The 18,051-nt window shown below is 37.0% G+C and overlaps 1 protein-coding gene across 1 annotated transcript in view; it reads right to left on the bottom strand.

Annotated features, from left to right (window-relative positions):
* The window catches only part of RSRC1 (arginine and serine rich coiled-coil 1), a 419,086-nt gene extending 402,018 nt beyond the window's left edge, over window positions 1–17,068 (bottom strand). The window contains exons 1-3 of the mRNA XM_017890529.1: window positions 16,908–17,068; window positions 4,968–5,163; window positions 3,738–3,863 (exon numbers count right to left, since the gene is read on the bottom strand). Coding sequence (XP_017746018.1) covers window positions 3,738–3,863; window positions 4,968–5,161 — 320 coding nt within the window. The 5' untranslated portion in view covers window positions 5,162–5,163; window positions 16,908–17,068. The remainder of the gene's footprint in view (window positions 1–3,737; window positions 3,864–4,967; window positions 5,164–16,907) is intronic.
* Window positions 17,069–18,051: the final 983 nt, after the last annotated feature.

Below are 18,051 nucleotides of genomic sequence, written 5' to 3'. Positions count from 1 at the left end.
AAAAAAAAAAAAAAAAAAAAAAAAAAAAAAAAAAAATCACAAGGCAGTCAAATAAAGAAGAAACCTAGCCCAATCAAAGGAACCAAATAAATTGCCAGAAACCAATCTCAAAGAAACTGAGATCTATAAATTACCTGACAAAGAAATGAAAATAGTTGTCTTAAAGCTCAATGATCCAAGAAAGAACACAGATGCACAACTAAACAAAGTCAAGACAACAAAGTATAAACAAAAACAAGACTATCAATGAAGAGAAATTACATTTAAAAAAGCAAAAACGCTAACGCTGAAGAATACAATAACTGAATTGAAAAATTCACTAGAGAGGTTCAATAGCAAATGTAGTCAAGCAGAAGAACAAAATCAGAAAACACAAAGAAACATCAATTTAAAATTATTGAGTTAGGGAAGCAAAAGGAAAAAGAATAAAGAAAAGTGAAGGAAGCCTAACGGACTATAAGACATCATTAAACAGACCAATATACATATTATGGGAGTTATAGAAGAAGATAGAGAAAAAAACAGGGAGTTTATTGTGGAGTTACAGAAGAAGAAACAGAAATGAACAGAGAGCTTATTTGAAGACACAATGGCCAAAAATTTCCCAAATCTGAGAAAGCAAATAGGCACCCAAATTTAAGAAGTTCAAATGACTTTATCCTTTCACTTCAAGGGTGAAGTAAAAGAGGCCCACATAGACACATTATAATCAAATTAACAAAAGTTTAAGGCAAAGAGAGAATCTTGAAAGCAGCAAAAGTAAGTTGTCATATACAAGGGAGCTTTCATAAGATTTCAGCAATTTTGCAGTGGAAACATTACAGGCCAGAAAGGAATCAGGTGATATATTCAAAGTGCTGAAAGAAAAAAAAAAAAAACCCCACCAATCAAGAATACTATATCCAGCAAAATTGTTCTAAAAGAACAAGAGACAAATCAAATCTTTCCCAGATAAACAGAAGCTAAGGGAGTTCTTCACTACCAGATGTGCCTTACAAGAAATACTAAGAGGAGTCTTGCAAGTGGAAATGAAACGACACTAGACAGCAACACAAAAGTACATGAAAACATAAAGCTCACTGGCAAAGGTAATTATATACACAAGTACGGAGTACGGTAACACTGTAATGGTGGTATGTAAAACATTTTTAATTCAGATATAGAATTGAAAATATGACAGCATAAAAAATAGCAGTAACTATAAACGATATTAATGGACACAATAAGATGTAAACTGTGATATCAATAACATAAAATAGAAGTGGAGAAATATACAATAGTATTTCTGTATACAATCAAAGCTTATTACCAACTTAAAATAGATGTTTTGTATAAGCCTCATGGCAACCACAAAGAAAATACCTACAGAACATACACAAAATAAAATGAGAAAAAAAATCAAAGCATGTCAATACAAAAATCAACAAAACAAAAAAGAAGGCAGCAGGAGACATGAGAGACAAAATAGCTATAAGGCAGAAAACAATCAACAAAATGGCAACAGTAAGTCCTTCCCCATCAGTAATTACTGTAAATGTAACCGGATTAAACTCTCCAAACAAAACACAGATTAGCTGAATGAATTTTTCAAAACACACAATCATACACACAAGATACAATTACAGTATATGCTGTTTACAAAAGATGTGCCTTACATGTAAAGACACACATATACTGAAAAAGATGATCCACACAAATGGTACCAAAAAAGAGCAGAAGTGGCCATACTTATTTAAGACAAAATAGACTTTAAGTCAAAGACTGTCACAAGAAAAAAAGATAATTATATAATGATAAATGGGTCATTATTCTGGAATATATAACAACTATAAATATATATATGCACCTAACACTAGAGCACCCAAATATATAAAGCAAACATTGCCAAAATGGAAGGGAGAAATATTTAGTAACATTGTAATAGTAGGCTATTTCAATACTCCACTTTCAATAATGGATAGAAAAATAAGACATAAGAGGACCTGAACAACACTACAGATGAATTAGACCTAACATACATACACAGAACACTTCACACAACAGTAGCAAAATATGCATTCTTCTCAAGTGTACATGTAACATTCTCCAGTATAGATTTCATGTTAGGCCACAAAACAAGTCTTAACAAATTTAATAAGACCAAAATCATAGCAAGTATCTTTTCGAAACACAAAGAAATGAAACTAGACATCAACAGCAGCAGAAAAATCAGAAAATCCACAAATATGTAGAAATTAAACTACACACTCTTAAACAACCAAATATATCAAAGAAGAAATCATAAGAGAAATTAGAAAATACCTTTAGACAAATGAAAACACAAACACACATAGTAAAACTTAAGAGAAACAGCAAAAGCAATACTGAGGAAAGTTTTAGCATGAACACCTACATTTAGGAAAAAAAGAAAAGTCTCATATCAATCTAACTTTGTACTTCAAGGAACTAAATAAAGAACAAATTAAACGAAAAATTATCCAAATAAAGAAAATAAAATGATTAGAGAAAAAAATAAATAAAATAGAGAATAGAAAAGCAGAAAAACTTTAGGAAAAAAATCAACAAAACTAAGAGTTTTTTGAAAAACAACAACAAAATGAACAAGTACTTACTTGGATTAAGAGAAAATGAGGCCGGGCAAGGTAGATCATGCCTATAATGCCAGCACCTTGGGAGGATAAGGTGGGAGGACCAGTTGACACCAGGAGTTGGAGGCTAGCCTGGGCAATATGGTAAGACTGACTTCTACAAAACATATTTTAAAAAGTCAGCCAGGCCTAGTGGTGTATGCTTGTAGTTCTAGCCACTTAGGAGACTGAGGTGAGAAGATCATTAAGCCCAGGAGTTTGAGGCTGCAGTGAGGTGACTGCACCAACACGCCCAAGCCTGGGTGACAGCGTAACACCTCATTTCCAAAAAAAAGAAAAAGAAAAATTGCCAGAAGCCTAAATTACCAAGAAGTCTACCTAAAATCAGAAATGAAATAGCAGACTTTACAATTGACGCCACAAAATTTGAAAGGATTATAAACTACTAAGAATGCTAATAAACTAGATAACCTAGAAGAAGTGGATAAATTCCTAGAAACATACCACCTACCAAGACTAAATCATGAAGGAAGAGAAAATCTTAACAGACCTATAAATAATAAGGAGATTGAATCAGTAAGCAAAAACCTTCTAACAAAGAAAAGCCCAGGAGCAGATAGCTTCATTGCATAATTCCACCAAACATTTAAAAAGAAATTAATGTCAATCCTTTTCAAAATCTTCCAAAAAACTGAAAAGGAGGGAGCATTTCCAAACTCATTTTATTAGGCCAGCATTACTCTGATACCAAAGCCAGACAAATATATTACAAGAAAACTGCAAGCCAAAATCCCTGATGAATACTGATGCAAAAATCCTTAACAAAATACTAGTAAACTCATGTCTGGGGAATGCACATGCATTGGTAGGGAACCCAACCTAGCCTACTGGACAATGAGAAGCTTTGTACACCCCAGCCAATAGCCAGAACCAAATGCAAGACATATGAGTGAGGCCACACCGGACCATCCAGTTCCAATCAAGCTATCACAGGACTAACTGCATGAATGACCCCAGGTGAGAAAAAAATAAGTGCCAGCTAAGCTCAGTCAAAATTATATAATTATAAGAAAATAAATGATTGTTGCTTTCACATTGCTAAATTTGTAATAATCTGTTACAAAGCAATAAATACTTAATAAAGCATACCTTCTTGTTCTGCTTTTCGACCTAGACCTCTGAGCTCTATAGGATTTCCCTCGACCCCTTGAACGACTTCGACTTCGTTTCCTTCTGGAGCCATAAGAAGAGCTACTGCTTGATCGATGCCTGCGTCTGAAATAAAATATAATCAAAGATCATTGCCATAAAATTTTATTATGAGCATTAAGGAAAACCTTCTAGATTCTAAAGAATCATCTCATTTTACTGTCTCACTCTTTCCTGAAAACAAATAGAGATAAATTAAAATGTTATTTTTCTTGAACAGTCAGATGACTGATTCGTAACTTAGTGATTGGATCAGCTACTAATTAAGGTATTAAGGGGTCTTAGAATCTTTCCAAATATCATCAGATTATATGGTATGAAAACTAAACCAAGGCCAGGCTCAGTAGCTCATGCCTATAATCCCAACACGTTGGGAGGCTGAGGCAGGAGGATCGCTTGAGGCCAAGAATTCAATACCAGCTTGGGCAACACAGCAAGGCCAAGTCTCTACAAAAAATAAAAATAAAAAAACTTAGCCAGGCATGGTGGCACATGCCTATAGTCCCAGCTATTCAGGAAGCTGAGGTGGGAGGATCCTTGAGCCCAAGAGATATGACTGCATCACTGCACTCCAGCCTGAGTGATAGAGCAAGATCTTGTCTCTAAAAAATTTAAAATTAAGTCCAGGCGCACTGGCTCATGCCTGTAATCCCAGCACTTTGGGAGGCCGAGGAGGGCAGATCACCTGAGGTCAGGAGTTCGACACCAGCCTGACCAACATGGTGAAACCCTGTCTCTACTAAAAATATAAAGTTAGCTGGGCATGGTGCTACATGTCTATAATCCCGGCTACTCGGAAGGCTGGGAAGAATCGCTTGAACCTGGGAGGCAGAGGCTGCAGTGATCTGAGATCGCACCATTGTACTCCAGCCTGGACAACAAGAGCAAAACTCTGTCGCAAAAAAAAAAATTTAATTAATGAATTAATTTAATTTAATTAAAAAAGAAAACTACACCACTTTGTATCTATTTGCCTACTAAGAATAGACAAAGGTTGAGAACACTAGACCCACTGACTGGACCTGGTGGAAAAAAAAATTCTGGGTTGAGACTTTCATAAATACATAGCTAGTAAAAGAAAATGTTTCATCTAGCAAAATTAAAATATAAAACATGAATTTTAAAGACTGTTATCCTCATTACCGTATAAACTAAAATTATGAAAATCACCTTCTATCATAAGAATGTGAACGAGGCTGAAGATCTCTGGACCAGGATCTTGACTTTGATCTTGATTTCCTTCCTCCTTTCTTTCGGCTGTATGTTCTACTATCTGAAGAACTGCTCGAGGAGGACCGTCTACGGTGTTTCTTTTTTCTCTTGCTTCTGCTTTCCTCTTCAGTATCTGATGACCGACGTCCCATTTCTATAAGCATAAGTTTGAAGAATATTATTTCTAACGTGGTGGCACAATGGATGAAATGCAATATACTAATTTTTTATTTCATTTATTTATTTTAGAGACAGGGTCTCCCTTTGTATCCCAGGCTGGAGTGCAGTGGTACAATAATAGCTCACTGTAACCTGGAAGTCCGGGCTCCCGCGATCCTCCCCCAAGGCCTTCCAAAGTGCTGGGACTACAGGCATGAGCCACCGTTTCTGGCCTCAATGTACTACTTTTTATAAAACTTTGTAAAATTTTTTAAAGTCTTATTTAAAGTAAAATTGTTTATGTGCCTTGCTTCTTGACAAGACATGACAACAGTTCTTTATACCAATTGTCTCATATTTTAAGTTATATTTCTCATTAATTATCTGACATTTTCTTTAGTAATCAACCAACTATTCCTTTATTCTTACATTCCCTGATGACAAAAGATATTTTACTATCTTAGAGTTGAATTTTTTTTCTAACAGAAAATTCTACATCTTTAAATAGCTAAAACTTCATTAGTCATCAACAAAGTACAAACTGAAACAATGAACTATAATCATAATTTCACTTGTGAAACTTAGGGGAGAAAATATTAACTAAAGTACTAAAGTTGATGAGGTTATCATGAAATCAGTCAGCTCTTCACATACTGCTAATATCTATATAAGGTGGTAGAATAATCTTTTTAGAAAGCAATAAAACAATAATTTAAATTCAAAAGATATAATAGATATTATATAATAGATATCATATCTATAATAGATATTATATAATAGATATCCACATTTATATGTGTATATTACACATACACATATATATTTATATCCACATTAAGAAATATGTACACAATTGAATAATAATCTAAAAATGTTGATGCTTTTTTGACAGAGAAATCCTATTTCTACAAATACATCGAAAAAATTATCTAAAGGATATATTCATTAAAATATTCATCACAGCATTACTATATCCAGTGAGATAATTTAAGAAAATATGCACATAAGAAAATTAATATTTAAGTGATGAAATATATTTTTCATAATATAAAATATAATTTTTCAAACTATTTCTATATAGTTATGGTAACACAGATATTTAGTATAGAACAGAAAAAAAAATAGAACCTACAGCTTTCATATTTAGGAATTAACTTAGCTGACAAGAAGCTTAGTTGTCCTTACCTTAATCTTTTTTTTTTTTTGAGCACGGCAGTCTTCGCTCTGCACGCCCAGGCTGGAGGGGGGGGCAGCGCGGGGAGGACCGCTGCAGTGGCCGGATCTCAGCTCACTGCAAGCTGCCGCCTCCCGGGTTCACGCCATTCTCCGTTTCTCAGGCCTCCCGAGTAGCTGGTTTACTACAGGCGCCCGCCTCGTCGCCCCGGCCCTAGTTTTTTGTCATTTTTTAGCTAGAGACGGCGGCTTTCACCAGTATTTAGCACAGGATGGGTCATCGCATCTCCTGGAGTCCGTGCATCGTGATCGCCGTCTCGGCCTGCAAAGTGCTGGTTACAGCGCTTGAGCCACCGGCCGCACCGCGGCCCCGGCTGGTCTTACCTTAATCTTTAAGATTCTCATATGCAATACTATTTTTTATTCAAAATAGTTATTTAGTTATCTTTTCAAAGTCATTATAAAAACAAGATCCATTATTGCTTAGTCACTTAAGCGATAAATAAAAGCCGCTCATATCATCTTTAAGCTATTTATTCAAAATAAGCTGTAAAACATGTTATTATCATCACTATAAACCAAAAATTGGTGCAAAAGCCTAATTGCAAGTTTTTTGCCATGACTTTTAATGGAAATATATATTGGGCTATATATATAAGTATGTATTATCTATTAATGATATTAATATACATTTATGTATATGTATATATTTGAGACATAATATATTTTAAATACGTGCCCTCGATAATATATATTTTAACTATATTTTTTAAATATTCAACATTAATAAATTCTATATTATTTATATATTTAATAATTATATTCCATTAAAAGTAATGGCAAACACCACAATTACTTTTGTGCCAACTTACAATATGTTAAATTACTGCTTTGCTTTCAGAAGCACCAGGTGAGCCAGCCCCTCCCTGATTCCAATACAATACTAGTTGAAAAAATCTCTTAGGACTCAAATCAAAACTTTAAGTTATTTACCTAAAGCCAGAATTAAGGATTTTAAATGTAGCTCTGAATCTCCAAGTTGTTCACATGTCTAAGATTTTACAGTTTAACAAAACACTGGGAAGACTTGGTTTTGAAGCCTTCAGTAAATCACTAACATATCTAAGCCAGTTTCCTCATTTAAAAAATGAAACTACAATAGGTAAAAGATTACCACACTTTCCAGCTTTAAATGATTATGAAAGTATAAATATGTACATGTATCTATATATGTAAATACAAACATACATTTAAATAGAAACATAATACAGATGTACATAAGGTATATCTGTACATACATATAAATTCAAACATGTACATGATACCCATTTATACATAAAATATATACATATATCCATTTTATATATATAAAATAGATATCCACATATGTATGTGTATATATTATACACATACACATATATCCATGTTAAGAAAGATGTACACAATTGAATAATAATTTTTTTATTTCTTGGCTTTTAATTCCTTTCTTGCTTTCACCTTTAATCATTTAAGAATGTTCTTTACACACAAACAACCATTTAAATTAAGGTGAGCTTTTACTATCTTGCTATCTTGTTTCAAAAAATACCAAAATAAGATTAAAGAAATTAAAAAATATAAATTTGAAAGGGTAGAGACTAGAAAACAACAGGAACATGAGATATGTCAACAAACGTTTGGCAAATGAAAAACACATGGAGGATTTAGAGGTAAGAAAGCTTATTATCAGGCAACTGTAGAGAATTCCAAGAGAAAAGCAAATTCACATAGCAAAAATCAGAAAGGATCAGGAATTTAAGACATCAGATACCAGAGCAGGCACAATGAGGCCACGAAGCTAAAAAACAAAATAATTGATTGAATTTATGTAGTAGTGTTCCCAAGTCCCGCCATTCTATCCAGCCAGGTGATACTCTTCCCCAATCCCCAGAGGAGATAAGATTTATTTTGGGGGGAAAATGAACCAAAGAAGCACCAGGTCCAAGGACACAGTTAAAAAAAAGACAGAGATGCTAAACTAAAGGTTAAAGAGATTAAGTTGGCCAGGTGCAGTGGCTCACGCCTGTAATCCCAGCACTTTGGGAGGCGAAGACGGGCAGATCACGAGGTCCGGATATCGAGGCCATCCTAGCTAACACAGTGAAACCCCATCTCTACTAAAAATACAAAAAAATTAGCTGGGCGCGGTGGCGGGCACCTGCAGTCCCAGCTACTCGGGAGGCTGAGGCAGGAGAATGGCGTGAACCTGGGAGGCCGTGGAGCTTGCAGTGAGCCGAGATCGCGCCACTGCACTCCAGCCTGGGCCACAGAACAAGACCCCGTCTCAAAAAAAAAAAAAAAAAAAAAAGGTTAAGTTAAAGTCTACAATCAAATAGAAAAGTCACAGCCCTCTTGTTCTTGGATCCAAGAATTCTGAAGTCAAGCATATCTCCTACAATGGCAATTAGAGGATTCTTGAATAGCTGCAAAAACTGAACAACACCTAAGAAAAGATATATAAGTATTTGAGAGTTCCCCCTAAAAAGGGCAGGCCCCTACCCAATCACCCTATAAGGAAGCCTACTAGTTGACAAGTCCAAACCTTAGATACAGGTTACAACTGTATTTATAACATTTTTCTGTAGACATGTTTTCTGTTAACTTTTTGCTGAATATACAACAAAATATAATCAAACAAGATGAAAGCCTTCACCATAAAAGACAGAAACTAAAACAGAAAGAAAATAAGCAAGTGATAGTAAACCAGAACATACAGAAAAAAACTTCAAGAACAAAAATCACAGCTAATATCCTCAGATGCACGTGAGAGGATGATCCAGCAAACAAGACTAGGGGGAACATTTGGAGAACAGGACAGACAGCTGAAAATGTAAACAAATGACAGTTTTAAAAACCACACACACACACACAAAAGGCCAGGTACTGTGGCTCACGCCTATAATCCCAGAACTTTGGGCAGCCAAGGCAGACAGATTGCTTGAGTCCAGGAGTTTGAAACCAGCCCCGCCAACATGGTGAAAACTGTTCTTTACAAAAAATACAAAAATTAGCTAGCCTTGGTGGTGCATACTTGTAGTACCAGCTACTCAGGAGACCGAGGCAGGAGGATCACCAGAGCCCAAGTGGGCAAGGCTACAGTGAGCCAACATTGTACCACTACATTCCAGCCTGGGAGACAGAGCGAGACCCAGTCTAAAAAAAACAGACAACAAAAGCAATAAGGTTGGAAAAGAGGTTAAAGGACTCAAAAAAAGAAAAAGAAAAAGAGACAGACATTTTACAAACAGAAGAGGATCAATCTGGAGGTCCAAAATGCACCTGATATGCATTCTATAAAAAAAGAACAGAAAAGCTTGGCATAATGGTATAGGCCTGTAGTCCCAGTTACTCTGAACACTGAGATGGGAAGATACCTTGACCCCAGGAGTTTGAGGTTGCAGTGAGCTATAATCCCACCATTGCACCCCCAGCCTGGGTGATAGGGCGAGATCCTGTCTTAAAAAACAGGAGAAAAGGGATGAAGAAAACTTACCCAAAAATTAAATTTCCAGGTCAGACATGGTGGCTCACATTTGTAATATCAGCACTTTGGGAGGCCAAAGTGAGTGGATTGCTTGAGCCCAGGAGTTTGAGACCAGCCTAGGCAACATGGTGAAACCTCTGTCTCTACAAACAATCAGCTTTGATTTGAGCATGGTGGTGCACACCTGTAGTGCCAGCTACTTGGAGGTGCTGAGGCAGCAGGATCACTTGAGCCCAAAAGGTCCAGGCTGCAGTGAGCTGCAATCGCCCTACTGCACTCTAGCCTAGGCAACACAGTAAGTCCTTGTTTCAAAGTTTCAGAATTGAAAGACGAATTGCCCTAAGTCCCTGGGACAATGATTTTTCTAAAAAGACATACATACACCCAGTATATCTCATAAAAGCTTCAGACACCAGGAATATAGAGAAGATCTTAGAAATTTCTACAGAAAAAAAAAAATGGGTAGCACAATAAAAGGCACAGGGGTTTTCACAACACAGAAAACAATGGAGACTAGCCTTTAAAATGCTGAGAAAATGAATCTCAATCTAGAATCTCTGTCCAGCCAAATCACTGCTCTACTTTGAGATTAGAATAAAGACATTTTCAGACACATAAGGTCCCAAAATTACACCCTACACTCTCCCCTTTTCATGAAGCTACTTGACAGTGTGCTCCATGAAAAGGAGAGTATCACAACAGACAACCCAGATTCAAAATATAAGTAATCTTATACTGAAGATAGGTAAGACATCCCAGACTGATAGCATGTAAGCGATACATCAATAAACAAGAGACAAAAATCTTTTCCCTATAGAAGCTTACATTCTAGTACCAGCAATTTTCAAAATGAGGCCTGTAGCCCCTTGGGGATCTCTACAAAACTTTCAGGGGACTCAAGAAGTCAAAACTTATTCACTGTAATACAAAAACATTATTTACCTTTTTCACTGTGCTGACTTTTGCACTGATGGTGCAAAAGTAATAGTGGACAAAACTGCTGGCACCTTAGCACAAATCAAAGCAGAGGCACCAAATTATACTTAGTAGTCACTGTAGCCTTCACTGCCATACAGTCACAGTAAAAAATTAAAAAATAAAAAAAAGCAATTTCAATAAAGAATGTCCTCAATAAAGCAGTAAAAATCATAAATTTTACAAAATTTCCACTGTTGAGTACATACACATCTTTTTAATATTGTTATGAAATGAGAGACACACATAACTTCTGCCATATATTGAAGAATGCTGGTTATTTCAAGAACAAGCATTTGTGTAACTGAATTGCAACTTGAATTAGCTGCTTTTATTATGAAACATTATTTTATTTTAAAAACTCACTATAACTATGCAGACTTGAGTATTTGGAATACCTTTTCTTGAAAATGAAGGGATCCTTCCATTTCAAGGAAAACAGTATTCATTGCTGATGATAAAATTCAAGATCACAAGCAAAATTCGAATTTTAGATAATTTGTATTGCCACCATGAGAAAACAGCTTCTGAATACTTAAAACTTCTGAGATCATCAGTGATATTAACAAATGTATATTTTTGATATATAATGAAGGGTGTCAACATTAGAAAGATATGCCTAACTCAGTGAGCCAATCTTTTCCAATTGGCCAGTGCAAAATGTCACAAAATCACACATGGGTAAAAGATCCATTCAGAGTGTAAGTCAGACCAATAGATTTTAACATAATGGAATACCAAAGGTCATCCATATGGTTTCAAAAACCATATTAAAACAGAACTTCAAGAAATTAACACTTAATCAACTTTTGGTGTAATACAAAAGACATAATTACTTGAAAGGGGTACTAAAACACTTATCTGTGTAAAAACCAGATTTTTTTCTAAACTTCAATTAAAACAATTTATCTCAATGGACTGAATGAAGAAGCAGATATGAGAATCCAGCCATCTTCTATTAAACCAGACATTAGAAATTTGCAAAAAAGGAAAATAATGTCACTATTCTCACTAAGTTTGTTTTGGAAAATACAGTTATTTTTCATATCAAAGATATTTATGTTACCACATTTTGGGTTTATTGTTATTAAGTGAATTCATGAAGATTTCAAACTTTTGTTTTAATTAATAAGGTAAACATTTATAGATTTATAGATATGATCCAAATAAATGAAATTTATTGGGTCCTTAACAATCTTTCAGAGTGTAAAGAGACCCTAAGACTAAAATGTTTGAGAACCACTGCTCTAAGATACTACAGTCATTCCCATTCTCTATTTCTGTCCTTTATACTACATCTCTGAGTAAGGCACAAACAAGTAGAAAAAAAGGGACACAAATCTATGTGCCCTGGGGGTGACCAAAAAAAGAAAACAGGAGAAGGTCAGTATAAATTTTTTCTTTGTTCTAATTACAAACAACATAATTTATCCAAAATAGAAGGCTGGTTGATTACATTTAACACACGTTAATGAAAGATACAAAAATCCTTCTCTGGAACATACCTCAAAATAACAAGAGCCATTTACAACAAACCCACAGCCAATATCATACTGAATGAGAAAAAGCTGGAAGAATTCTTGAAAACCAGCACAAGGACGTCCTCTCTCACCACTCCTATTCAACATAGTATTGAAAACTCTGACCACAGCAATCACGCAAGAGAAAAAAATAAAGGGCATTCGAATAGGAAGACAGGAAGTCAAATTGTCCTTGTAGATGACATAATCCTATATCTAGAAAACCTCATCATCTCAGCCCAAAAGCTTCTTAAGCTGATAAGCAACTTCAGCAATGTCTCAGGATACAAAATCAATGTGCAAAAATCACTAGCATTCCTACACACCAATGACAGTCAAGTAGAGAGCCAAATCATGAATGAACTCCCATTTACAACTGCTATAAAGAGAATAAAATACCTAGGAATACAGCTAACAAGGAAAGTGAAGGACCTCTTCAAGGAGAACTACAAACCACTGCTCAAGGAAATTAGAGAGGACCACAAAGAAGTGGAAAAACATTCCATGCTCATAGACAGGAAGAATCAATATCATGAAAATGGCCATACCACCCAAGGTGACCTAAAGATTCAATGCTATTCGCATCAAACTACCATTAACATTCTTCACAGAATTAGAAAAAAACTATTTCAAAATTCATACGGAACCAAAAAAGAGCCCATATAGCCAAGACAATCCTCAGCAAAAAGAACAAAGCTGGAGGCATCACAGTACCTGACTTCAAACTATACAAGGCTACAGTAACCAAAACAGCATGGTACTGGTACAAAGACAGACACATAGACCAATGGAACAAAATAGAGAACTTAGAAATAAGACCACACATCTACAACCATCCAATCTTTGACAACCCTGACAAAAAACAAGCAATGAGGAAAGGACTCCCTATTTAATAAATGGTGCTGGGAGAACTGGCTAGCCATATGTAGAAAATTGAAAGTGGACCCCTTCCTTATACCTTATACAAAAATTAACTCAAGATAGATTAAAGACTTAAATGTAAAACCCACAACTAGAAAAACCGTAGAAAAAAATCTAGGCAATACCATACAGGCCACAGGCACGGGCAAAGATTTCTTGGCAAAAGCGTCAAAAGCAATTGCAACAAAAACAAAAATTAAAATGGGCTCTAATTAAACTAAAGAGTTTCTGCACAGCAAAAGAAACTATCATCAGAACGAACACACAATCTATAGGGGACAACTTTTGCAACCTATACAACTGACAAAGGTCTAATGTCCAGAGTCTATAAGGAAGTGAAACAAATTCACAAGAAAAAAAAGCAATCCCATTAAAAAATGGGCAGAGAACATGAACAGACACTTCTCAAAAGAAGACATTTATGTGGCCAACAAACATATGAGAAAAAAGTCAACATCACTGATCATTAGAGAAAAGCAAATCGAAACCACAATGAGATACCATCTCATGCCAGTCAGAATGGGAATTATTAAAAAGTCAAGAAACTGCCTGGCGCAGTGGCTCACACCTGCAATCCCAGCACTTTGGGAGGCTGAGGGGGGGCAGATCACGATGTCAGGAGATGGAGACCATCCTGGCCAACATGGTGAAACCCTGTTTCTACGAAAAACACAAAAATTAGCTGCATGTGGTGAAGCGTGCCTGTAATCCCAGCTACTCGGGAGGCTGAGGCAGAATTGCTTGAACCAAGGAGTCAGAGGTTGCAGTAAGCTGAGAATGCACCACTGCACTCCAGCCTGGCGACAGAGCAAGACTCCACCTCAAAAAAAGAAAAAAAGTCAAAAAACAACAGATGCTGGCAAGGCTGTAGAGAGACAGGAACACTTTTATTAATAAACTGTGAGTGAGAATGTAAATTAGTTCAACCACTGTGGAAGATGATGTCACAGGAATCATCCAGAATGCGTGATTCTTTGAGGAATCACCTGTGTGGTGATTCACCAAAGACCTAGAACCAGAAATACCATTTGACCCAGCAATCCATTACTGGGTATATACCCAAAGAAATAGAAATCATTCTATTATAAAGACACATGCACGTGTATGTTCACTGCAGCATTATTCACAATAGCAAAGACACAAAATCAAACTAAATGCCCATTGCTGATAGACTGAATAAAGAAAATGTGGTACATATACACCATGGAATATTACGGAGCCACAAAAAAAGAATGAGATCATCATTTGCAGGGACATGGATGGAGCTGGAAGCCATTATCCTCATCAAACTAACACAGGAAGAGAAAACCAACCACCACATGTTCTCACTAACAAGTGGGAGCTGAACACTGAGAACACATGGACCTGGGAGGGGAACAACACACAATGGGGCCTGTGGTGGGGGTACAGGGGAAGGGAGAGCATCAGGAAAAATAGATAACGCATTCTGGGATTAATATTTAGGTGCAGCAAACCACCATGACACACGTTTACCTATGTAACAAACCTGCACATCCTGCGCATGTACCCCAGAACTTAAAATAAACCCTTCCTTAGAGAAACCAAGAAAAGGTTGAAAAACCACTGTGACAAAACTATAAATATTTCAAGTGACACATTTACATTTCAGAAAAATTACACTGAAATATAATTAACCCCAATAAAAGAAAGCAAAAGGTCACCATATTTCTTTGTTATAGTTAACTTCAAACATTTATTCACAAAAGGGAGTGAACACTAACAGCAAATCACAAGGTAGATCTCAAAATTGTCTTCTCTATGACAGGTACTGAAGTCCTACTCACCACCACAGACATAAACTTACCCCTAGATTTCCATTATGTCATCAGCATGTAATTAAATACACTTGCCAATTCAAGTCATGGTAATCAATTTATATTACATACTCCTAGTAAGGAAGAATTCTTTATACTTAACTCCACCAGTAAGGAGCAATGAATGGAAAGACACATTAATAGTTCTTTCTCATAAGGGCAATGAATGATGAATGGAGCACAGGCTTTTAGAGTCCCACAAGCTAACAATTTTCAATTTATCTGTAAGTGAAAGAGACAATATGGGACAGAGTTCCTATAGCTCTTGGCTTCCTGTTCTCACTCTAGTTCTTCCTGGTTGTAGCCTCATGGTTGCAAAACTCACCCAACTACTCCCACTACAGAATTGAAGCCATGGCATGCAATGACTACAGGAGGAAATCAATTTACAGAAACATCTTAATGTAAAGTTCACGTGCCTGATTTCTGTCAAAACACTTCTCCCATCACAATTAAAAACTTGGAAGCATCTTTCTTTTTAAAAACGCATGATCAATCATAGGAATTTATCCCCAATGGTTTGGAAATGAAAGCAGGAAATACAACTATAGATCTATAACAACCCGCTTTCAAAGAACTTTTCCAATTCATAACACCTCCCTTTGTGAGACTGGTTGAGTTGGCAAGGCCAATTAACAAAAAGGTGCCAGCTGTTTTTCTTGTTTTCAGATTCTGACATTTTAGCCCTCTTACTGAAAACATAAATAAAGTGTTATATCACTTAGCACGAAATCTTTGCCTGCAAAGAAAGTGAATATTTGTAAACTCGAAGACTAGAGAGGCTCTTAAAGGATACCTAGTTTCCCCCAAGGTTGCAACTGTCACACCTGCTCCAAATTTTAAACCTGGGAACTCTGCTTACCTCCTTCACTTAGAGCTTTTATAATACATCTAAGTTCAAAGACGACAGCTCGAATGTTTTCTTGTGACAACAAAAGAAATTTGAATTTATGTATATACTACCTAGTTAGTTGGAACACAATTGGGTTACTGTTAATTCTGGAAGGGGAAAAAATATTTTTTTGTTTAGGTTTCCAGTGTGCATTTAAAGATACACAACCTCTGAGAGAAATTACGTCAAGGTTAACCTAAAATCAAGAGCAGGCAACATGCCTTACGGTGCATTATAACATCTTGCAAAAGTAAACAAAGCCATATGCTCTTAGTCACATGGCCACAAGTACAGAAGTCAAAGGAATATATAGTGTGTTTAAGGCAAGCATATTTATACTTCAAGAAAGGAACGTCTATTTCACCCTGCACCACTTCTCTCAGCAAGCCAGTGTGGGCCAGAAAGGGTAGGGCGGAATCAGAAAGACGTGGATCTAAGGCAGGGACAGCGGAGTGAATGGGATAGAGGGCACCAGAATCCAGCCTCCGTCTTGCTCCACCCTACCTGGCTAGTGAGGAAGCGCCAGGCTTATATTGCAAGATGAGCCAGGAAACCCAAAAGCAGCGATGAAGAGCCAGGAATGGGGGGCGAGGGGAGGAGTCGGCGAACTCTCCGACACATCCTCAAGACAGAGGGCCAAGCTTGAGGCCTGCGGCCACCTACCCACCCCATCCTACAGCCACCAGCCTTGACCCAGGGAGTCCGGGGCCTCCCAGGTGCTGGACGCATGCGCACGTTGACACTGCACACGGCGCTAGGCCGCCGCCCACCCCTCAGCCGACATCCAGCGCAAACTGCGCCAGGCCCCACGCCGCCTCTTGCCAGAGCAGGGCCTCGGAGCCCCGCAGCCACGGACGCCGCTCGCCAGGCCCTGGTCGTGGGCATCACCTCGGTCCAGACCTTTGGGCTCACACCTTCCGCTGCCGTGCAAGCTCCGCAGACCACCGAGACGTTTCTTTAGATCAGGGCGCCGCCGGCGTACACCGAACTTGCTTCAGTTTAAGCTCAGCGCCTTCCTGGTTTTAGCGCCAGGCAGCTTCAGCCGAGATATCGAGTGCATCGATGGATGCTGCCAGGCTCTGGGAATGCCGAGGGAGTAGATTTTAACGCTGCCAATTTTTTGTTTGGCGTTTGTTTTGCGTGCCTGTTTATTTTGATTTTATTGTTACCAAAAGCAATAAAGGTGGGACTGGAGAGTGTTATTGTCTTAGTAGTCGTCGTTATCGTCATGGGTAATCAGTAAACAAATCTGCATCGTAGGAAGTTATGTTTATGACACCTACACGAAACCAAATTGGTTATCTCATGCTGGGGGAGGGGAAAACTCACCCAACGATAATAAATCATGGGAGTGTGTCTGTATAGAGTCTTGTGTGATTAAATTGTAATGATTTATTTGCAAAAATGCATTAAAAGTCGGTGTTTCTTCTGCCCTGAAGGTGAAGGCACTCACAAGTTGAGTGCAAATTAGTTTCTCAGATTAAAGTAACTGGTTAGTAGAGGAATGGGAGAAAGCTGCCTGAGGCGAGGCGGGGAGCGGTTTCTTCTGAAGGAGAAATCAAATTTATAGGTGTGTGGGGTTTTTTAATTTAAACCAATAGAAATTAAAGAGACTCAGCATTTTCTGTAACTCATACTACATAACTTATTTTTCCTTACATGAAAATTATTTTTTCCTCATTTACGCTTAGGCAAAGCTAAAAAGATAAATAAATTGTTGGCCTGGGTTTTGGTCGACTATGAGAACCAACTCATTCACCACTGCTAGATAACCAAGCTACAATTTTCCGCAGATATTTGAGATGGTAAAAAAATCACCTCCACAATATATTTTTCATAAATAATATACCTTAACTAGCCAATTTTGAGGCACTGTTTTAAAACTTAACTACTACAATACTACGTGTATATTTTAAATAATTCAAAAGCTGGGGAAACCCTTGTTGGGGTCCTGAATTTTATTGGTACCTGTGTATCCGTCCACAGACTGTCAGCTGAGCTTTACCATAAATGCTTTTTTTTTTTTTTTTTTTTTTTTTTTTTT

This window comes from Rhinopithecus bieti, unplaced genomic scaffold, assembly GCF_001698545.2.
Source record: "Rhinopithecus bieti isolate Rb0 unplaced genomic scaffold, ASM169854v2 scaffold_17971, whole genome shotgun sequence".
NCBI classification, from domain to species: Eukaryota; Metazoa; Chordata; class Mammalia; order Primates; family Cercopithecidae; genus Rhinopithecus; species Rhinopithecus bieti.
Note: the sequence above shows the minus strand (reverse complement) of the source record. Positions and strands in the feature narration are given on the sequence as shown.